Source organism: Thermobia domestica, chromosome 12 (assembly GCF_964235325.1).
Source record: "Thermobia domestica chromosome 12, izTheDome1.hap1.1, whole genome shotgun sequence".
NCBI classification, from domain to species: Eukaryota; Metazoa; Arthropoda; class Insecta; order Zygentoma; family Lepismatidae; genus Thermobia; species Thermobia domestica.
Window position 1 is genome coordinate 28908616 of NC_137465.1, and position 25218 is coordinate 28933833.

Consider the following 25218-nt stretch of genomic DNA (forward strand, 5'->3'; position numbering starts at 1 on the left):
TTTAATATTTCATATTTTTTCATGGAGGCCCAAATATTAATATTTGCCCTCCCAGAAAAAGTTCCAAGTTACGGCGTTGTTGCTACAGATTACGAAGGATTGATATCATTGCGCACATTTAACTGGCTTTATACGTTATCAGCACATTCGTTAATTCAGAGTCATTCTCCATTATCTAGCTCAATTTTTGCTTAACACTGAAAATCCTTTGTTCTAACAAGGAATCGAACTCAGGACCATGCGTACTTTTGTGGACAGAACAAATATTTTGATCGACATGAATCAAACAACTTTTTTGTTTTTCAAAAAAAAAGTCACAAAAGGGTATCAAAAAAAAATATTTCAAACATTCGTAAGTGTTACCTTGGTTGGCGTGTAAAAAGCTGATTTTGCCATTTTAATCTTGATTTCACGTGATTATTCATGAGCATCAGATCCCGAAATACATTGTTCTAATTAACGGAAATACATAATCCAAATAAAGGTATTTGGCTATCCAGAGCTTATGGTGATCTACAAATTATGGATTATTTCTCAAGTTCTAAACTTACTTAAAGGGCATTAAGAGGCATAATCACTGCGAAATTAAAATACCGCTAATTTAACAATAGTTATGCGATACCGTGCCTTAAAATAGAGAAAAGATAATCGAAATGTGGATCAAGACCGCGCTAGACAATATTATTTTGCACAAGGTATTGTCATCATGAGTCACCTGGTAGCTTTCCGTTTGCAGCCATTTAGAAACGCGAAAATAAATGCCGATTTTCTAAATGGCTGGAAATAGAAAGCAGATAAGTGAGTCGTGATAACAGTAGCTCATGTAAAATAATATTGTCTAGCGAGCTCTTGTTCCACTTACCGATTATCTTTTGTCTATTTGAAGATATCGTATAACTACTGTAAAATTAGCGGTATTTTAATATAGCCATGATGGAACATCTTAAGGAAAGAGTTATAAGAAATTCGTTCTAAGTGTTAATTTTGGCTCCCTAAGAACTTCAAAAATATATTCAACTACTGTCAAATATATTGTACTTAACCATTGTAAGATTACAATTACAAAATGAGTAAAGCAGATTTAAAAACAAATACATTTTATAGTGTTTATCATCGTCTAATATTACCTTCATATCATCCATTATTAATTCATTAATAACCCTATTTTATATGGTTTGTAGCACTATATAGCACCGATAGTATTACAGGATTTCTGTCAGTAGTTCGTTTTAATTTGACAGTTGTGAGAATCCTTTTCTGGAATTACATGAAATACGGTATTTGCCTATACTCTTATTAGACAACCATAAATAGTTAGCTTAATGTGGTTGAGATCCAAAGTCAGCCTCAGTCATCTGCTTCTCTAGTACTAAAATTGAGGTTGAAAGGAAAAAAAAAAAAAAACGGCATCTGGGCTGAAACCTACTTGCTTTGAACTTTAGAAGTGACATATACCATACCGTACCTCTCTCTGACATTAAATACACATTGTGAATAATTTCCTTAATGGCGTGTCCAAGGTCTCGAGAGCCCACAAGACAAATATGTTACATAAATGACTCTTTTAAGTATGTATATATAATTGATGTACACATATTGAGAATCCGTTACCTTGTCATATTTGAACAAAAGTCGCTATATCATGTTCATGAACTTAACAGTCTTGGCTTAATTCACGGATATATAAAAATCATAAGTGTTCTATGAAAATTGCCAAGTAAATTTTATTAGTGCATATTTTGGAAGAAAAAATTAAATATCGTGAGTTATTTAGTGACGGTGCTACTCTTTCATAAGAGTGCGCTGGTTCCATTTTATCAAGATTTCGGTTGAGCAAATTTAATAATAAGTTAGTTAAGTGACTGCTGTAAGTAGTGTAGAGATCCGGTTGATCTGATGGGAGCACATGCGAATGCGAAATGCAAGATCAGCACACCAACTCACTAAGGAAATACTACTTTCAAGTCCATCGCCGCAGAATGAAAATCTACTACCAAATTGAGACAATCGAACCAGGATTTTGTAAACCATCTGCCCACGATTCGATCATATTGAATTCTTGGCCAACCATAAGGTCTCTTTTCTACAAGCCACTGCCCTTCCCGGCTGACACGGTGGCTGAGTGGTACAGCGGGGTGTGTAGGGTCCCTGGTTCGATCGTCAGCAACGTTTGTGGTATGACCGTTGGTTTTCTCTCAGGGTACTTCCGTTTCCTGCTACATTTCATTCCACAAATTTTTCTATCATCATTCACTTGGCCTTAATCACGTTTTCCTTAGCGTAAAGGGCATAACAGTGGATGTTAACCTAAGATTTAATTTCATTTTTGTCCCTCCCCTTGTTTAGTAGTTACCGCGCGTGCCTTTGGTGAATGTGATCATTGGTTTGATTCCCGCTGGGAGAACATACAACTGTAGGTCTCATCCCATATAGTCTCACCGAGACAAAGGTGTAAAATACAAGTACATACAGAAGCTTTCAAACCACGATAACACGGATACAAGTAGTAGGTATGGAAAATTGTATTGTTCATTATTAGCACCACAGGTAACGATCCTGGGGGGAAGGACAGTGCCCCGCCACCCAAAGTTTGCTTTCCAAAAACAAAAAGGAAACTTAAAAATATAGAAACTTCCAAACCCAGGATTCTGTAATATACAATTCCTTTTTGGTGGTAAAGTGTCTGATCGGTGATTTTCATGCGTGTGATCTCGGGATTGATCCAAGTGAAGGTACACCCCTCAGATAAAAATAACTGCTTTTTGATTAGTGAAGAAAGCTTGTGTATGTCGAGATTTTGAAGGACAGTGTCTACTATTCAAGTAGACTTGAGTTCCATGCAATTGATAGGTGAACACACCATCAATAAAAGTTGACTTCTTATAGGAACTCTTGTCTCTAGCTTGTTATTTTGATTTCTGGATAGTTGGACTCAGGTTCACGCTACAGCTTACAGCTAAAGTAATAAAATTAGTAATATGAAGCCATATTAAGTATTTTTCATAATTATAATTTTGTCTACCAGTGAAGACTGGTTTATTATTTACAAAGAAAACAACAGGCGAACGGTTAAAAAAAATTAGCAGGATCCCCAGTAGCTGAGATTTTAGAGTTTCGTGCCAATCTGTTGATCGATAAAGTTAGTAGGGAAGCAAAGACAGAAAATCCTTTCTCAAAAACTTAAAAAAAAAAAAAAAATCATATTTGAAAGGACTTTTTCTTATGAACGACAATTTCAGTTCGTTATTAAGGCACGACATGTTTCCTCAGAGCGCAGGTAACAAAGTTTTTTATTTCTTTTCCAAATGAGATATTTTCTTTTTGTGTAATTAATTAACATCAAAACATCGATGACGACAACACCTAACGTCGATATTCAAAACATCATAACGTGACAGCAAAAATGTCGATGTTTTAGTTTTCGATGTCACATAGTCGATGAATTGACGTGTAAATCTTGAAATTTGAATAAGTTATTTTTTTTTTTTAACGGGCATCGTAGTCTAGTGGTTAGAGCGTTCGATTCGTGTTCGGCTCCCGGCTGGTGCTTCCCGAATTTTCGGCGTTAGCCAGCGTCGTGAAGCAAACTGAGGAGTCACATGAATAAAAGATGTGACGGCTACTAGGTCGAGAAAGCTCCCGATATGCCGGTTAGCGATAGGCGCGACGCGTTGACCACGCGTTCCTCGCTAGACTAGGACCAATCGTTAAGTCTCTTCATCCCGGCGAAATTAAAATACCGCTAATTTTACAGTAATTATGTGATATCTTCAAATAGATAAAAGATAATTGAAATATGGAACAAGAGCGTCGTAGACAATATTATTTTGCGTGAGGTACCTAGTGGCTTTCCGTTTTCAGCTGATTAGAAACGCGAAAATAAATGCCGATTTTCAAAATGGCTCGAAATCGAAAGCAGATAAGTGAGTCGTGATAACGGTTTCTCATGTAAAATAACATTGTCTAGGGCGCTCTTGTTCCACATTTAGATTATCTTTTATCTATTTGAAGATATCACATAATTACTGTAAAATTAGCGGTATTTTAATTTCGCCGGGATGAAGACTCTTAACAGATGGCGTGGAGTAGCTCAGGCTCAGAAATCGGTCCGTTTCGCCAAGTAGTTTAGGTTTGGTACGTGATTTTTTTTTAAAAAACAGTATCCTCATAATCGCTGTAGGAATAGATGGAATTCAAAATTCGTTTATTTCAGTGAATATAGAGAACATAAAACGAAAAATCCCTCAAAATCTTGAATTGGATTTTATTTATCATTAGTACAAGACTTTTGTACATCTTTATGACCGTTTGATAGTTAAAAGAAAGCGCTATTCTTCCTTAATAATCTCAAATAGATTTTGAGTTAGAGCGAAACTGTTAAAAGTGTGAGCGTTTAGCACTGATGTATTCGGAGTGAAAAGGAAGGTGGTAAATCTCTAATATCGTTCGTCTATTGTTAAAAAAAAAAAAAAAAAAAGGAATTTTTAATGATGGAAAGAAGAAGGAATCTTAGGAACGGAGGAAATTAAGTATGAAACCTCATATTTTCAACTGTATTGTGTTTCCCTATTGTTGAATCTTCTTGTGACAGAGATAGTCCAAATCAGAAAAAAACCATTTCGCACTTCACAAAATGCGCTGTCGGAACGTCCCTAATTAACGCGTATGGGTATTAAAAAAAAAAGAACGTTCGTCTTTACGGATGAACACATTAGACAGAAGAATTCGAAGGAATTTCAGAGTAATTAAAAACTGAGTTTCCTTAATTATCAAAAGAATGCCGTCGCACATCAGCTTTCATGAAAACAAACGAAAAAAAAATTTTTCTCGTCGGTTTTTCTTTCAATTGCGGAAGAATTGTGTATTTTTTTTGTTCTAAGACTTTAACAATATTTTTTGATCTTATGCTATAGCTCATAATATTTGGTTGATAGGCAGTGAATAATAGGCCAATATGGGTTATATCCTTTGTGTATGTGCTGACTGCAACATCCATGGACATATCAAAGTCAATAGCGTGTTATAATCTCAAATATCGAAAAAAAAAAAAACACAGAAAGATTCTTTTGTAATGCGTAACGGCTTGATAAACGTACTTGGATTATGACGGTCCGAATGCTTTGTTGGTATACCTGACTAAAGTGCGCAATAATCTATTTTCTTTCTATCTGTTCATTCCGATGGAAATACTAGACGTGTTTTCTTTTCAGATCGATTGACCGTCTTTTTTTTTTTGATTTCTTTTCTTTTTTTTTTTTTAATACTCATTGTTCTTCCGATTTTCGGTGAGGTTCTTTTCAGAGTTCCCTGGAGTCACTTGTTCCATTTTTACGCTACTTTCCCCGTCCGCTTTTCAATTCTATCAAACTCTTCGACCTGTTGTTACCCCTAGCTATTATTATTTTTTTTTCCTTTTGTGGTAATTTGAATTGAACCGTGACAATTCCCCCCTCCCCGCGCGCCTTTTCACATCTCATTATACTATTTGCTTCCATTTGTACCATAAAATAGCTCATAGAACACTTTGGGCTCCAATAACAACACGCTGATACGCATCAAACCACGATAAAATGCAGTTAAAAAGAGTGTACTAGTGAAACAGAAAAATTACATTCGAATGCCCGTTACAATTAGAAATGTCTCAAATGACCTACTTGCTTTATCATTTCTAATGACTCATTTCAAAGCATTTATTTGTCTCTCAATTCGTTCTTATCGTGTACAACACATTTTTGGCGTATTCATTTGGAGATATTTAGCCGCAGCAAACTTTGGAGAAAAATAATTGTGTATCACTAAAACTTTAGAGAAAAAATTGCATATTACTAAGACGTTAGAGAAAATATAATCGCGAATTACTCAAAAATTTAGAAAATAAATGATTGCGTATAACTAAAAGTTTGTAAAACAATATAATCGCGTATCACTAAAAACTTTAATGAAAAATAATCTCGTTATCACTGAAACTTTAGAGAAAATAATTAAAAATTATCGCGTTATCAGTGACATTTGAGAGGTAATAATTAAAATCGTGTTATCACTAAAACTTTAGAGACAATAATAAAAAATAATCGAATTATCACCGAAACTTTAGGGAAAAGAATGAAAAATAATCTCGTTATCACTGAAACTTTAGAAAAAATAACTAAAAATTATCGCGTTACCAGTGAAACTTAAGAGGTAATAATTTAAATAATCGTGTTATCACTAAACTTTAGAGACACTAATAAAAAATAATCGAATTATTACCGAAACTTTAGAGAAAAGAATGAAAAATAATCGCGTTATCGCTAAAACTAGAGAAAAAAAGTCAAGTAGATAATAAAATTATGTACAGTATTATGGCCCACACTCTTTTAACAGTTTTGCTCTAACTAAAAATTCATTAAAGATTATTAGGAAGAAACAGCGCTGTTTATTAACTGAATTCCATCTGTTCCTACAGCGATATATGAGTAAACTATTTTTAAAAAAGTCTCTTATTCAAATTTCAAGATTTATACGTCAATTCATCGACTATGTGACATCGAAAACTAAAACATCGATATTTTTGCTGTCACATTGTGATGTTTTGGATATCGACGTTAGGTGCTGTCAATATTACGTGTCATCGAAGTTTTAACGCTAATTTATCATACGAAAAGAAAATACCTGATTTGAAAAAAGAAATAAAAAGAAACTGTTACTTACGCTCTGAGGAAGTACGTTCTTCTGTCTTAATAACGAATTTCCGGTTGTCGTTCATAAGAGAAAGTCCTTTCAAATATGATTTAAAAAAAGTTTTCGAAAATGGATTTTCTGCCCCTTCCTTACTAACTTTATCGATCAACAGATTGGCACAAAACTCTAAAATCTCGACTACTGCAAGATCCTGCTATTTTTTAATCGTTCGCCGGTTTTCAGAAGATTTCCCCCGAGGGTGAAGTTGGAGGAGTTTCAGTATACTGAGGCCAAAAGTTCTGTAGTACTCCGAAAATATTGGTATTCAGGTTCGCAGCCAGCCGAAAAATGAAGGGGGCCACGGCAGAAGTTAGGGAGGCCTGATCCAACCATATTATAGTTCATCACTATATTATAGTTCATTTGCAAGCCTACCGTGAAAATTTTAGGGAGGCAGTAAAAATTTAGGGTGCCCGGCCTCTAGTCCCCGTGGATACGGTCCTGGTGGTATCCCATGTAAAATACGAACAGAAATACGTCCCCGGGGGACAATTTCCATTCCGGGCCACCTCCTGAAACAATCACTGTGATACTGTGATGGAAGTTTCTGTGAGAGCACAGCTAGCGAATGAGTTGAGTTAATTTTAAATTTAACGCCCCTTTCAGCGAGCCTATATAAGACGGGACCGACTGGTTAACGTGGAATCTAAACCACATGATCTCCACCGAGAGTTGAACCCGGGTCTCCCACGCCGAAGACGCGTACGCTAATCGCTTAGCCAAGAAGGAGCTCCACAGCTAGCTAAATTAAATCGGTTTCTGCGTAAAAGTTTTGCGATTGTAATACGAGACGAGTCGAAACAGAATTTTTGTGACAGGATTCGAGGTGAGACAGAAGTCTTCCAATATACTTCGAGACGAGACATCACATTGCTTATGCATATTCGAGACGACACAGCCTTACTTTTTGCCTCGTGCGTATCTCTAAAACAATTTAAGCACTATAGAACGTGTTTCCCCGTACTAAATGAGTAAATATAAAATCGTAATTTTAGACGACATTCTTTGTCTTGAACACTCCTAATACTATCGAAGGTCATATTTCATCCTTTTGCTCCAAACTGTGTTCGAAGCACTTGATCCAAACACAGAGCAAAAATTACGCATATATCGACTTACTCAGTCATATGTTGATCTTCAGGTTATAACGACAGGTGGTGGTGGTGGAAAAGCGTGATTTATTACTTTATAAAGCTGGTGGAAAATTAGTTTAATGAATGCTAGTGAACAGGTGTTGGGTTATTGCAGTGTTGTCTTTGTATATACACTGACTGTTCCGTATCTGAAACACTACGCGGATTATGAAGGAGAAGACGGCATCAATAAGGAAATACATTTACAAATCTGAATAATAATTATGACTTTTAAAGAGCAAGATATATTATTAGTTACTGACAGTCATGAGTAACTGAATGTCATTTATGCAAATTTGTAGGTGCTTGCTTGTATTAATAGAAAATTGCCCCATAATTATTATTATTATTAAACAAATGCATATCTGTAGGAAGTTTTCTTTTTTCTAATATACACAGAAAATCTATATGGGAACCATATGCTATTTATGATCCATCATTATGACCAGCCTTTTACGCACTGTGAAAGGTCTCATTAAAATTACAACAAATTACTGACAAATCCTTTGTCACTCTTTCTTTATTTAATTACAATTTCGCGTACTTTAAAGAATAATGTTGTTATTACAATTTGTAATAAAACACAAAGCATAATAGAAATGATGATTGATTTATTTTCAAAATATTAATATTGCATATTACAACGATCGTCGTTGATTGTAATTAAACGAAGATCTTCTGACAATACATTTGCCAATAAAATATTAGTTTACTTACTCAAAAATCTAACATTTTCATTTTAAAAATAAACATTGGATACGTGATTCTATTTTCTTCTACTGTTAAGAAACAATCTGTTAGACTCAACAGGGTTCCAAGGATCTTTGTTAACCCTTTCGTGTACGAATAAAAAATAAATTTCTAAATTGGTTCACAAAAATATATGTCTTTTTCGACGAGAAGGCTGAACGAGTCATTTGTTAGTGTTCCCAGAACCAAGAGTAGACCGTTCAATAAAATCACTGTACATGAACGGTTACTCGGAAGATTTCACTGAGATTTTTACAATTAATTTTAGTTACCAATAACTATCGCCTCATATGTGGTTGCAGTACACGAAAGTTGTATCGTTGCAAAAATGTCAATGTCTTGCTTTGTGCTCTAGGGTCAGTTGCTTCAATGCAAAACTTGATCAACAGTCACTCCGTGACAGTGTTTCTTTCAGAAAAATGTTTCGAGGGGATTCACTTAGTATTCGGAAGGGAACATATATTTTCACACGGTACTATTCATTATTATATTATAGACGTATTATTTAGGTCTCCTCCGGGGCCACTCCAAGTGACCCTCCTCCCCCCCAAAAAAAAGCATGTCTGGAAGAAACACTGGATGGAACTAGGAACAATTCTAGAGAAAATCTGTCAAGATATCTGATCAAACAGATTCGAAATGGGACGTTGTGAAGTAATACTGGAGACCACTACTCTATGTCCGGTTTCAGTGCGAGCAGTTCCGGGTTCGATTCCCGGTGGGAACACTCGGTCGAAAAAGTGTAAAAAAACTTTTTAAGAGCAGCTATCTTGACTGAAGCTTTCCTGGATTTCCCTCATTCACATCAGGTGCATCAACCATATATCCACGGAAAAACCATATATTATTATTATTATTATTATTATTATTATTATTATTATTATTATTATTATTATTATTATTATTATTATTATTAACATATAGGTCCCAGTCAGCATCCTCCCTTCCCCAATCTTTCTTCCCTTTCCTCGGATAGTGTGAACGGCAAGAGACGTCATCCCTTATACATGGCTATAGAAGGCGAAAGCCCGAGATGCCGAAATCTAAATCCTAAATCCAGGCTATGTCCGGTTTCAAAGTGAGTACCTTAATACAAATTTATTAGGAAAAATACCTCTGTTAGTACCGAACTCAGTAGGCTTGTGTTAGGTAGTCTATACTATAACATGGTACGTAAAATATTATAGGGATCACATTAGTGGACCTTGCAAGGTTGTATTGTTAGATAATCTGTTAGATAGTAGTTAGGTTGTATTGTTAGTTAGTAATTTTGTTAACACTATTGGGACCACACTAGTGAGCCTTGCAAGGTTCTAATATTAATAGGTACGTGTATCAGTCCGTTACTCCGCACAATAACGCTTGAATGAAAGCGAATTATTTATTTATTTGCAATAGGTAACTAAAGTAATTATCTCAGCCAAGTTCGTTATTGGGGGCAATTTGTATTCATCTTTAAGGGTAAGAGTGACTGGAACGATGGCCATCCATATCCCACTTTTCTACTATCGAAACAAGTATAATTGCAGAATGCTAGAAGCTATATATCGCGCCAACAGATGGCAGCACATACTCTCTAAAGGTTGTTATCTACCGAACAAAATTGAAACTTCCAGGTGCGATCTTTTTTTATTTTTTTATTTATTTTTTTTTTAACTGTCTTTAGCAGAGTTTATTGATGTATTGTGAAAATTTCAAATAGGTATCTTAATGAGAGCTTCGTTAATTTGCTCCAACACAGGAGATAGGTTTCAATACATTTGAGCGTAGTATTTCACAGTAATATTACTTAATGTGAGATGATATAATTATTTTTAAAAAATGATACCGAAATCCATCTTTAAAACGCCAATAATCAATTTACACTGTTATAGCTTCAGTACAATTACAAAGAACCACTGTAAAAAAACAAAAAAAGTATTGGTAACTAAATGGATATGATTAACATTGAATAACGGGCAATGAATGATCATTTACTTTTTTCGTATCATCAGCAACTACGTGTTAACTATAAAAGGTATGTTATCTATAAGATGTTGCACAAGGGCAGTTACCACAACTTCCTTGTAATTTTACCAAATGTTTTACAATGCGCAGAAAATAAATATACTCTGGATCTTAGGAACCCTACACGTACCAGGTAAGATATCTCCAGACCGACGGAGTGCTTTAGGACCGATCTCTGCATTGAGAAGAAAAATTGTTCTTGCTATACCCTCGTTTTAAACGTTTGCCCTACGTCTGTAAAAGGGATAATTGGTAAAACCTCTGGTAAAAGTTAAGGGTGCTGGGGATGCGCACGAGACAAGATTTGTATTTGTCTCGTCTCGAAAATGTGCTGTAAAAGTGATGTCTCGACTCGAAAAATGTATATTTCTCTATTGGAAGAGCCGTGTCTCGACTCGAATTTTGTTAGGAACATTCTGTCTCGACTCGTCTCGTGCGCATCCCTAAAGGGCGCCGATTTTTCTGAAAATTTGGGGGGGCCCATTCAGATGCCGAAGGTATATATATGAGGATTTTAAGACAAATTGCACTCAAATTATGCCAAATATTGTATATTCATAAATACAGTAGGGGGGCCCACATGAGCTTTGGGGGGCGGGCCCCCCGGGATCGGCGCCCTTGGTAAAGGCGATTGAAGTATGCTGCCGAACGCCATTGCCTCTTGTATGTAGTGTTGCCTCGAGAAGTAAAATTTCAAATTCGAGACAAGACAGACTCCTATTCTTGTCTCATTTTCGAGTCAAGACGACAGATTTTCGACTCTCGTGGTGTACAGTAGTTTACAAGAGTCTTAGATCTCAAAACAGCTTTACTGTTACATTATTCATAATACAAAAATTATGAACTGATGAAGTGATTGCACAAACACAATGAAGAGAATTTATCAGAGCTTAAAGATAACGCAAGTGATTACACGATATTCTCCAATCAGGGAACAAAATTTCCGCAACTGGCGACCAGAAATTTAGAGCTGGCGACCAGTGTTCAGTAGGAATGGTTTCTGTCTAAATTCAGAAGGCTGCGCAGTTACTGTTTCGCACGAAAATAATTGTCACTGAATGGTAGAAAACATGAAATTTGAAGTCTTCACAACGTTGTAGTTCGCCCCTCCTTTTCCCACCCTTAATCGATATTTTCTAACATGTATATGTACCGTGTCCTGCGAAAACGAACTAAGCGCCACTTTCATACTTTTAAGAAAATTACGTTTAAAGGTTGATGTCCAGCACTAAGGTAGCCGTAATCTAAAGTGAAATTATGTTTCTTTTTTTTGGAAAGGTGTTGGTTTTCCTCTCTTTTCGATTGTGCAAAACGTTCTAATGCTTATCAGGAACCAATCGTCGCATTTACGTGGATTTTCAAAATTTGGCGCTTAGTTCACTTTTGCATAACACGGTACATATGAATTGTCCAATTCAAAATTGATTATCCTGAATCTAATTGTCTGGTTTTGAAAATTTTATGCCCTGATGTAATCTCTTTCTTTATCAAACCAAAAGACTCACAATTTGTACAGTCCGCAGCAAAAGAATAAATGCAACATGAGCATGTAAGCTTATTGTGAAACTACGCCTAATAGCGAAGGGAATCAACATAACATCTAAGTGGCACAAATCACGCTAGGAGAAACCTCGGCGTTCTCCCCTGCACATTTATTTTGCAACAAAAGACTTCGTCGTTTTACAATAAACTTACATGCTCATGTTGCAGGTTTTTTGCTGCGGACGTTCCGAGATATTGGCGACTATGGATTGGCGAGTGCGTCTGACTTTGAAATTTTGCGCCCTGCTCCAATAATAAATATGGTTTCAATGTTGTTATACTACACCCTTCCTGAACCTCTCGTGGAGCGACAGGATTCTGATAACTTTTTGATGAAATTAGGAAAAAAATCAGAGCATACATTTTGTACATGATGAACCGAGAGTAGAAAAAAAAAGTCGAAACGAAATGACATGATAAAAAAAATCTTCGATTATCGAGACGAAAATGAAATCTTTCAGTTTAACGTCCCACGATTACACCCTTTAGGCTAAAGGAGACGATGATTCATACAAGTGTATGCTGATTGAAAAATTGGTGGAACCAGAAAGTAGGAGGAAACGAGTACCTGAGAACACCCCACGGACACGATGTCGTCCACCACAAATTTACTTGGCCCGGGATCGAACCAATGACCCTACACACCAGAGGTAAGCGCCCGCCTGAGTATTGAGACGAGATTAGGAACTACAAAATTTAAAAGACGACACAACAAAACCTTATATCTCATTTTGCCTCGTCTTGTGAGCAAGTACCTAACCACGAAAAATAACCATTTCTTGAAGACTAACCATGGTAGATAAAAAAAAAAAAAGTCTAAAAGAAATTGATGAAATATGAGTGTTATTTTTAATATCAAAGAAATTGAAAATAGTTCGGAAAATGTATCGGTAAATATTGGTGTCCATTTGCCGATACCGATACTCCCAAAAGTGGCCGATCTAACTGATACCAATACCGATATAGGTCTATCGGTACATCCCCTGTAGATATGGTAACATGGAAAGAATGCAGTAAAATCTCTGAATAACGAACACCGCCAGGAAATGATTGTCTGTCCGTAAAATAGAGGATTTTCTCTTATAATAATATTTTTACCCGGTATATTTTTTACCGGGACAAAAAAAAGTTCTTAATATGAAGGTGTCCGTTAAAAAGGACTTCATTGTACTTCTATTATTATTATTATTATTATTATTATTATTATTATTATTATTATTATTATTATTATTATTATTAATCATAATAATAATAAACATTGTATACAAAAGTGATAAAATACAGACATCTGTATTTACGTATTCATCATTATCAGATAGAATTTCTTTCTGGCTAAACGCGTACCATAACTCGTTTTCGACGCAGAAGACCCGAGTTCGATTCCGCTATGTAATTTAGATTTCATCCAAATTAAGTTTAACATTTACCTGTACATCGCATATAGATTCTTTGCTGCAAAGAGACGTCAACACCAAAGGACTCAAACCAAACATTAGTTACGCAACGATATAATTAATCAGAAAGCTAAACTTTTGGCGGAATAATCTTTAGAGGGAGACTGTGCCCACCAGCAGGTGAATTCGCTACTTTTTTTCTTTTAGTGGCTCCCCGATTATCTTCATAACGCTGGGAGAAGGTCACAATGCCAACACCGTGTGATGAGTAAGAATGATTACCTATCTTTTCTCTGACCAGACCTACAACTGCTAACTTCGCTGATCTTACGAAAAAGGGGTATTCTAATGCAGCAACGGCATTTGGCTGATATAATTAATGTACAGACGCAAGAAAATTGTTTCCTTGCAATTTGGGAAATCATTTCGCTATATTCAAACGGCGATTTTTAAACAAAATTTCTTTGAAAACTTTGACAAAAATGTTTTGAAATGATGAATTAATTATAGTATCATGTGATAGCCATCCATGCTGAATGCGTTTGTCTTCTATTGTTTTGTGGGAAAAAGCGCTCATCACAAGATACGGGAGAGTTTTCATAAGGAAATATAAGACGAATCAGCGCTTCCACATACATATTTTCTAGGAGAACATCCCTTTCACGGCATCGTTTGTTGGGAAATTTTTTGGGACTTAACCAATGAGAAAAAATTGTCAAAAATTACAGAGAATGAATGACAAAAGATTTTTTCGATGGATCATAATTCTGTTTAATAACAATCTGCTATTACTGGTCGTAATTTAACAAAGACAGATTGACAAAATATTTGAGAGTATTCAGTTGTAATTCTACCGACAAAACTTCCAGGGTAGTTTTAGTAATTAAGATAGCAAATAAAATATTACATCAGTTGCTTGCTTTTATACGTAAGTACAAATTAATACGGGTCACAGGTTCCGGGCCCAGGGCGAACCTTGTCGCTTTCGTTACACTTAGAAACGTATGAATTATTTGGTTATTAACTAGCAATAAATAATAATCTCATTGTGAAGCTGGATTTTGAAAATGTGACTAATTAGTGTATGTGGTAATACTAAGGTAAGATCACTTTCGTAGTGACAGTGCAAGAGTTTCTGAATTTGTATTCTTGTTATAATTTTTGCTTTTATTTGTATATTTATTTATGTTGTTTCTGTTTAACATAACTGAATACGAACAAATGTGAGGAAAGGAGATGCAAAATTTTCTTAGGACCAGGGGGCGTAAACTACCTAAATATGGGGCTGTATAAATGAGTAAGATGTAAATAAGTTCTAAGATCCCTAAAGAAATATCTTTCATACTTCCAAATTTACAATACCTGTGGTGTGTGGAGTTCGTGGTTCGATCCCCACCGAAGTCTGTTTGTGGTTGACAACATCGTGTCCGCAGGTTTTCTGGGGCTACTCCCGTTTCCTCCCACTTTTTCATTCCACCAATTCTTCCATCATCATTCACTTGCCTTAATGATCGTCTTCCTTAGCCTAAAAGCTATAATCGTGGGACGTTAAACTGAAAGAAATATTTTTTCAAACTTACAATGTATTTTCTTCTATAAAAATATATATCTTTTCCTCAAATCAATCTTCACTGTAATGATTTTGTGCTGTATATTTTGGGTAAAAATAAAATTTTAACACGATTTAAGAAAAAGTAAAAGTAATAACATTTGTTACTTTTTCTGTCTTCTTCCTGTTTTCGTTATTGACTTCCTTTATGCCCCTATTTCCAACATTTGATTTTCTAATTGAGAACTTTTCTCTGGAACAATTCGATGTTCCCATGTCAAATATTTAACTCTTGCTTCCATCCATGGAATAGTATTGCATTATGCACATCATATCACTACCAATTAACGTTGTGGAATATTGTTATTGGAAGTTTTAGTGGAAAACTATAAATATTTTTTAATAGGTACTACTAACTACTAAGTAGTATAGAATAGTCTTTTATGGGAACAGTCATGTATGTATTTTCGCGTAAAATAAAACGATATACCGCCAATATAAATTCAACATAAAATATATACCTGAAAAAATGTTGGCAGAATTATTAAATTGAAGAATACACATTTAATAGCTTCATCCATATTATGAAGTATGTGGTTATTTGTACGTAATAGGAAATTTTCATTCCTGAAACAAAGAATTGTAGATCCCAGAATGCCAGAAAATAATTATTACTATTGATCAATGGAATGGGAAATTTGGAAACTACATCTCCGTAAACCAGTAGTTAAAATAATGACAGTCACATACAAAATGTAAAAGTTGTGCCCACCGGACCCCACGGTATGGAATCGATGTGTTTTCTGACAATGAATCCAAATTTCGAAACCCCACGACAATCGACTTTTTTTTTTTTTTTTTTGTAATGGGCGAAGAATTTCCGCGATTTTGCATAGGGAGAATACACGTAAGGCAGCACACAAGTTTTTCGTCATTAAAACAACATTGACACAGGCGATCATAATGGGGATTCGAAATTTGGATTCTGTATAACAAAAGACATCGAATTAATGCCCTGGGGTACGTTGCACAGAACTTTTTATCTTTTGTGTATGACTGTCTTATTATTATTGACAATAGGGATATCAATAGGAATAAGTGTAACTTCTTTTCCGAGAGTAATTTGGGCCAGAAAGACCACCCTGCTTCGTCCTCCATTCTCAGAAGACTATGTACATGAGAGTTTACATTTAATTTCTCTGGGAAAGGGAGAATGTTATATTTCAAAGTTTTCCTATTCAATCATATTTTTACAAAATTACAACCTAGTGGTAGACAAAAACCCTTTCCAAATTTTTCATCTGGTCACCGTCCCAAGAATAGTCGGATAGTCAGAGTAGAAATAGAAAACATGAAAAACAATCGGTGTTGTTCTAGTAGTCACCGTCCGTAGTATCGAACTCGGGTGTAAAAAGCCAGGAATAACATTGACGGGACTGATATAGTTAAGCAATTTAATCTAACAAAAGTAAATTGCTCTACGAACGGGGACAGTACTTACTTCCTGAATTATAAAACCTTGTCGATAATTTTAGCTTGTAGCACTTAAAAAGTAAGAATAATTACACTTGAAGATAGATCTTAAGTGAAGTAAATATAACTATATTAAATAATATTTTTACAGTAAAACATTGTAATTTGATTTAGACAGTTTTTCAGTGTATATAGAAAGCAAGGATAATAATTAATGAGATGAAGACTCAACCTATCCTTTTACGTTCATCCTTTTAAAATTTTGTCGATTAACAAAAATTGATTCTATTATGGGCGTTAACAGTACAATAGACGCTGATGTTATCAGGCAATATTACACGTAATTATCAGTACAGTTTGTTTAAATTGATGCATTTTACAGCATTAGGCAAAACGTATATAAATGAACATGACACTTTGGAGAAGCAGCTTCTATAGTTTCTGTCGTGTGTTGTTCAGTATTTACATCAGTCAAATAACATACCGTAAACTTTTTGTGTAAGGTGTATGTCAGTAAAATTACAATAAATTATTGGCAAACATAAGTTGTTTCTGTAGAACCAATTACCGGTAAACGTAAGCTGTTTCAGTAGAGTTACAATCAATTATTGGCAAATTTAACCTGTTTCCATAGAATTACAACCAATTATTGGCAAAAGTAAGCTACTTCAATAAAATTACAAGCAAATACTGGCGAACATATAGGTAATTCATTTATGTCAATTTACAACGAAGTGAAATTAGTGTGAATACTATGATTAAATAATTCGTAGAATTTAAAGTTAATTATTATAACAAGGTATTACATAGAGAAATGCATTGTATATATTAATATCGTAAGTCATCTTCACGACACATTAGACTGTAATTTGATAACGGCAAAACAACAAGAATCCTGTTAGTAGTTAGATGTAAATTTACTTGGATGTCTTGTACAGTAATCACAAAATTGTTAACAATTAAACCGTAGCAATAAAAATAAGCTGAAATATGTACATTTCAAGTTGAAACTTTGTGAAAACATCAATGGTGAGTTCCATTGCCTCGCTTGAGATTTTACTATTCCAGAGCAAACAAAAATGGTGTAAAACACACGGGTTTACAACTTATATCATTAAAATTTTGTTATAAAAAAAAGTTAATGATTACGAAATACAGAAAAATAATATTTGAGCCAATATTATGTGAATATATTGTTGATTTTACCATTAATATCCTAACTAAAGAATATAATTTATGTGTTCAAATTACTGGTAAATGTTGGTTTCGTTTCCCCTTTACAATCACTTCCCGAAAGAGTTTCCCTTACAATACTGTTAATTGTTATATTTTAAAATGGTACAGCGATATCTACATTTTTTTCAGGGATTTCCGTTCCCTTACTATATTTATTTCTCATTTTTGTGTAACTAATAATAATAATAATAATAATAATAATAATAATAATAATAATAATAATAATAATAATAATAATAATAATAATAATAAACAACTGACAATTTTTGAAAAGTATAAAGTTACCATTTATAATACATTATTAAATAAGTAATTTCTTGTCTTTTGGACTAGTAGTTCCTAATTAATTCAGAATTTTGGTTCCCCTTTCTGGAGCAAAAGATCCAACATATTTCAATCAAAAATGTTTTTGTAGGCTTTATATCTGGAGGACTACATATGGTGTAGTCAAACCCAAACTATCACTTCACTTATCATGATGTGCTTATTCTGTAGAAAATATGAAATCTCGATTTAAGGGCCGGTCAAAAATTTTGTGGCCCCTGGTTCGAGATCCAATAAATTTCGATCCAAGATATTTTAATCTAAAATTTTGTTGTACGCCTTATATCTGGTGAGCTACATATAGTGTAGCCAAACCCAAACTATCACTTCACTCAGTATGATGTGCTCATTGCGTACAAAATACGAAGACTCGATTTAGGGACCGTTTAAAAATTTTGTAGCCCCTGATTCAAAAAAAATTAATTACTGGCAAAGATCGCAAAATTTTGATGTTCTTTGGATCACTCCTAACATTCTTGGCCCAGATAGCAATCTTTTGATTCATTTTTTTCGATCATACCTAAAATTCTTGTTAATTTTATGACAAGCTACGCACCGATACCTTTTAAATTTTGGTACCTGTGTGGAAGCAATATTTGAAAGATAGGGAAGGAACATTAATAATTAAATTGCCAAGTTTTATTCATGTTATTAAACATAAAAAAAATAAAAAAAAACATGTATACCAGAATTTAGATGCCATAGGAAAAATCACACCTCTTTTGTTGGGAAGAGCTTATATACAATGCTTGTTTGGCACAATTGAGTGCATTGTGAATTCTGTATAAGGGCGATTCTCAGCGTTACGCACGGGACATTCGTACACAAAAACTGCTTTTTTAAACAAAAATGTATTTTCAAATAAAATAAAAAGTATGTCAAAAATAGGGGAGAAACTATTAGTGCATAATTAAATAAAATGAAACACTCAAAACAATTGCAAATTTGAGTTATAAGCCAAAATTAAGCGTTACGCACGGGACTCAGACAAAAAGCTCATTTGACAACTTCAAATTCATTGGACATTCTCTGCGATTTATGGCAGCATTTTCATTTTATATGCCATCACTTATGTTTTACATTCATTCTCCTTACTGTGCATTATATTTTTTAAATTGAAAAATAGAATTTAATTAGCTTTACACTATGTTTTCTTTTTCGACTCACCGTTACGCACGGGACGTTACGCACGGGACAGAAAAGTAACCATGCAATTGTTTGGCTGTTCTAAGACTGTTATTATGCAATATCCTTACTAAAGAGATTGATATTTTAAGATTAACATTTGAACATTAACAAGCACAAAAAATTTGCCTCCATAATTTAATTTAAATGCATTAAATTACATTCCAAAGTATCAAAGTCGAACTTTGCTAGGCAACTCGCTTAGTGTTATTACTAGGGTATTTGTCTGAGTGCTGATTGGTGGCGTTCAAACCACATAATGTACAACTGTTGAGCTGCTCGATCCTCTGTGCTACCTACCAAACGTTGAGTCGTTTGAACGCCGCCATTGTCAGATGAAATGCGAGAAAGTGAATTGAAGGGAAACAGTTGGTTTTTGGTTATTTGGTATGATTGTTTGTTACTTCACCAATGTGAAGATTTGCTTTAGTGTGAGTTTTGGAGGGCGCTGATTCACAGGCATGTAAATAATATGGATTCACAGGCAAGTAACTCTGTTCCAAGTAATATTGTCAGTGATGAACTGAATCGATCAATAAAAACAATGAGTGACCGTGAAAGGGCTAGAAAATATAGACTTAAACATAGCAACAAGGTGAGACTGAAAAATGAAGTGAGGATGCAGCGTTATAGGCAAGTTAAAAGATTAACTCTTTTCCTCTCACGTCCCTTTTGCGAAACTATTCAGCATTATTTCGTTGTTGGCCATTTAGAAGAGGAAAACACTCTAAAATGTGAAGAAGAACAAGGCAATTCAAGTTAGATTGGTTCAAGGAAGACGGAAAGAGTTTCAGTGTACAGAATGATATATTCACCAAGTGATGAGAGCGACATTAATTCAGAATACAACTTTGAAGACGATGTTCATAATGATATTCCAACCCTACAACTGTCGGGCTCAGAATGGACAATATTAGAGCACGTGTATTTCTCCTAGTGAAATTTGATTGTGGTTCTTCCAGAAATAGGATTAAATATCGGCATGTATGTGTGTCTGAAAGTGATGTAGAAGAAGATGGGGACATTAGAGTAACAAATCTGAAATGCATGGACAACAGTTGTACAAAGTTTTGTTTTGATGAAAAGAACAGATTTTATGTCTCATTCGATCAAGTTTTAAATATACTTCAAGCACCTAATCTTCTGATAATAAAGGGTGAAAGGATATAGTAAAAAGTTGCGAATCCATTTGCCCCCTACAAGACTGTCAAACCAACTTAGATACCTACCTTTCTAATGAAAAGAAAAATGTGCGATTTATCATGATAATTTGTTTTTAAGCCTCGTGGTAAATGTTTCTATGTAACTTAACGTGAACGTTTTTGGTAGTTATGTTTAGTTATATTTGATTTACTTTCTCTCAGTAAATTCATGTTTCTTTGAGTTAATATAAAAGTTTATTCTTCACTGTTTAATCTCAATAACAGTTAACACGTATTGAAATCTTAATAACTTAATTTTATTCACATCCTTGGTTAAATCTGTAAGTGTCCCGTGCGTAACGTTACGCACGGGACAACATTTCTATACCTCATAAAATACATAAGAAGGATAATAAATAAGTTTAATATGTATCACTAACAGGCTAATAATAATTCTACTTTGGAGCAAAAGTTTCAATACTTTATCCTTTGCAATTACAAAGGAAAGACGAAAAATACATGTTTTCCGTTACGCACGGGACAGCGAAACATGACATGAGAAAACTATGATTTTTGCCTACCAGAATAAAACATTAATTAAAACAAAATTGTCAAATTTTTGCCAAAGGTCCACTTCATACTTTTTGCTATTGTTCATATAATTACGGATTTAGAATTTAGTTTGAAAATTATTTGAAAATTGGGATATGTGAACACCATTGAGCATGGTGTAGAACAGATAAAGTTTATATGGTCAAAACCTAGTAAATATATTTTACAAAAAGATTTTAAATGTCTCAGTATATACTTACACTATTTCTTAATAGAAAAACATAAACATCATAGTTTCAAATTAATTTTGAAAATTTACTGACAATGGACCACTTGCTAGAGAATCGCCCATAAGATTAAATAATGCCACAGATCTTCCAAATTTAATCCACAAGGACTGTCCTGGACTATTAATATAGTTAAGAAACATGAGTGTTTAGTAATTTAGTCCTCATAACCTGAGGACCCAAATTTGCAGCCAATAAGAAAACACTTGGAAACACAAATTGGTTCAGTTGATAGTACCTTCTGGACACTGTCTGGCTGACTTCTTAAACTTTTAATATCTTATAATTACATAGCACATTAATTTTTTTTTAAAAAAAAGGCGAATAGAAAAGGTTTCATAATAACTTTTGTTATTGTAGAATTTTAAATCAGTTTATAATGTAAAAATTGCTTTTATGATATACTTTAACGGTGTAACGACGCATTCCGTGCAGTGATTTATTTTGAGATTTGGAACAGATTGAGAATCCCTTGATTAATTGCAATTAATTAAGTTATTATTATATTTTGATGTTATTTTGTGGCATGATGTGAAACAATTGTACAATTAAAAATTTGTTTAGGTAAGCATTATTCAAGATCTTGGACCAATTAAACTATTCTGAAGTTGAAACATTAAAATATTTTCGATAAAGGCCTATAATAGTACTTCCACGGACACATTGAATTTTCTCACTATTAAGAAATTTAAAAAGCCGTTCATTTATGATAGTTTTTTTTTTTTTTTTTTTAATTCTTGGTTTTGCAGATTTACCCACGAAGATATAGCGTAAAATTTTGGTAAAATGTAGAACAAAATGGTGAATTGGTACAAGACTGTAACATTAGTACAGTTCTTCACTATGAAATATATAATGCTGAAATGTCACCAATAATAAGCAATCAATACTTACTTACTGAGTATTGTAGATCGTAAACAATAACGAATCATATTAATCATGTTGGACTTCAGTGCACGTTAACGGCGAAATGCCTGGCAGCATAAATTTGGCAATAATTCATTGTAATTTTACAGTTCTATTGTAAACATTAGAGTGTATTATATCATTCTTTGTACCTCATTAATAGTTTATCTTTTAAAAAAAACTGTTATAATAGTTTATTTTTTTTAAAAAAATGTTATGAATTTACAAATTACTTGTTTCTCCACCTAACGTTTTTGTTTTGGTCTTTATTTTTTTTTATTACAAAAAGAACGGAAAGCGGGGAACACTGAGAACTTCTATTTTCGAGTTGTGCACGAGACGAGACGGGACAGAACTTTCGAGACGAGACTGATCTTTTCCAAATGTTCCAATAAAAGCAGAAACATTTTTCAAGGTGAGACATCACTTTCATGACACACATTTGAAACGAGACAAATGTCAATTTTTGTTCCATGTGCTATCCATGAGATTAAACTGAACCACTTGGCACAGCAATTTTCGTTAGTTTTTTTTTTAATTATTATTGGGTATTACTATTTTGTTTTTTAAAAAATAAATTTTTATTCTAATTCTCAGGAAAGTGCGAGAAAATATCTGCTTACATTATCATGATATATGATTGGACTCTATCCACTAAACATCTCGTGTTTCTGTGGCGCTGCACCTTTAGGTAGTGTTCATGCCACTAAATGACTACACATTACGACTTCTGAACCTAAATATTATGCCGAAACCTTATGGGCATACCTCGGAAGTGTCCCGATAACAGCACTGTTTATGGGCATATCTTTGTAGAATCACGGTCAACAGCACTGAGACGCTAAAGCAGTTATTTGAAACAGTCTCTGTAGCGCTGGTAAGCAAGCACTTAATTATTAAGGCAACGCAATCCAGTTTTCTTGAAGTCAGCTTTTGGCTGCTAAATTTATCATAGATGTAGCGGGGCCGAGGGGAAGGGTGAAAATCGTTGCGACACAAATTTGGGAGAACATAAATACAAGATTGTACTCTTCTACAGGAACGAATAAGTTTTAATATTACAATATCAATAATATTAGTGAACAGAGCAAAAAGGTACACAGAACTATCTATAAATAGGAATTAAAAATATAGCCAGATGCTAACATATAAACGACACACACGGTTAAACACGAACACTTATACAAAACAACTGTTAAACTTACCTTCACAAGTGAACTGGCCGTAGTGTTTGCCGCTAGATTTATCCCCACAAACCACACACTCGATGTTCTGATTTTTGTCCGCGGAGCCAGATGAATTGGCCGACTGGGATCCCGACGATTGTTGAGATTGCGTGGTGGTGGACTGGGATCCGGGCGTCTGGATCTCTCTCGAGATATCCTCTGCCGTCGTGGGGGTGACGGGGGCTGGCCCCACGCTCGGGTCCCGCCAGACCGTAGCCGGGGGAGCAACGAGCGCCATACTACGCGGGAACCCTAGCTCCAACGTGGTGATTACTTATTCAAACCTTCGACACGAAAAAAATTTTACCAACCGTTTCGCGGTTGGCAGGTTATTATTATTATAAATGAAACACAACAACACACCCCTTCGCCCAAAAATCGGGGGTGTTGTTGGTAGCTTGTCGTTACAGTAAACAAAATGAAGAAAAGAGGGTGTCCTCTGACCCAAAACAGTTCAAGCACCGCAGGGGGTGCCCTTTTGATGATATCGTAACACCCTTCTTAAGTTACATTAGAGCATCCTTATTTCGGATAAGAAAAAGGCACAAACATGCAGAGGTCAAAACAGTCTTAACAACATATAATTAAAAAAAAGGAAAATCAAATAAAAAAAATAAACTAAAGATATTTTTCTTGCAAACAAAACCGATGACCTGTCAATCTTCGTTTCTATCGCGAAGTCCCGGCCCCATGATGAAGAGGTCAAGCCCGTACGGTGCCCTTCTGCACTCACACACTGTCAGGGGTCACACGTAAGCACACAAAAACCGTTTCTTTTTCACAATCTTTTCTTTTGGTCACTATTTTCAAATTCTTTCTTTCTGATTTTGCTTTTAAAAAAAGTGTTATTGTGGAAAAAAAAGGTCACACACGCACAATTTCTTATGTATGTATATATATAGAGAGAAAAAATTGAACCCGCACACACGATAAAATTATCTTGGTTGTCTTCGTAACGATTGAAAACACACGAAGCCAAGTAGAGAAGATGAAAGGCCGACGAGGCAACACATACACACAGCGCTGAAACGTAGCGTGAACCCTGTACGGAGCGATATAACACTACTAAGAGCAGAGTTCCTACCGCCTGCGCGACTGAACCTTGACACCGACCGGCCCCCGCGGCCGTCGCTATGGCAACGCATTCCATATATGGCAGGCGGGGTTCGGGAGGGCTTGGTGCGGAGTCTCGCCCCCGAGCAGAGGCCACGGCTGTGGTGCGCTCTGATTGGCTCGATCCGACATCCGTTACTCTTAGCAGACGACGAGGTCCGCGCTCGGGCCCGGCCTCAGTCGCCTATGGCTTTTAACATCACTTTTATTTTCGCGACGTTTTATTGATGCTTACCGCGTTACCTGTGCGGTGTTTAGAACCTACAAATATTATCAATAGCAGGCAATGATTTGAAAGACTCTTCTTGCATAGAAGGAACATGGAATATCTTTTGAAATACCAAATAAAAATCGCATTATGTAACAAAGAAGTGCTTGAAGAAGATACAAAATCCGACATGTCATCGTGCCCTCTTAGCCTCGCACGGGGCGAGGGGCGCATGCCACTTTTAAGGGGGTCACCCCCTAATACTCCACGGTGACCAATAGCAACACAGAGGTTTGAGGTGCGAAAAATGGGCAGGGCCTCTCGCGGGCGTCGGCTGCGTCGCTACCGTCGCGACGGTTCACTTGGTGAGAGGCGGTGGTGCTAGTGAGAACGAAGGTCGGGGGCAAACGCGTGGTCTCCCCGACATCTAGAGGGCGCTAGGGCCGTCAACTTTGCACTGCTCGGGTTAGG

General features: G+C 35.2%; 1 protein-coding gene across 1 annotated transcript in view; it reads right to left on the minus strand.

Annotated features, from left to right (window-relative positions):
- Positions 1 to 24600, minus strand: part of svp (COUP transcription factor 2) — a 113419-nt gene extending 88819 nt beyond the window's left edge. Inside the window, exon 1 of the mRNA XM_081733017.1 lies at positions 23406 to 24600. Coding sequence (XP_081589143.1) covers positions 23406 to 23664 — 259 coding nt within the window. The 5' untranslated portion in view covers positions 23665 to 24600. The remainder of the gene's footprint in view (positions 1 to 23405) is intronic.
- Positions 24601 to 25218: the final 618 nt, after the last annotated feature.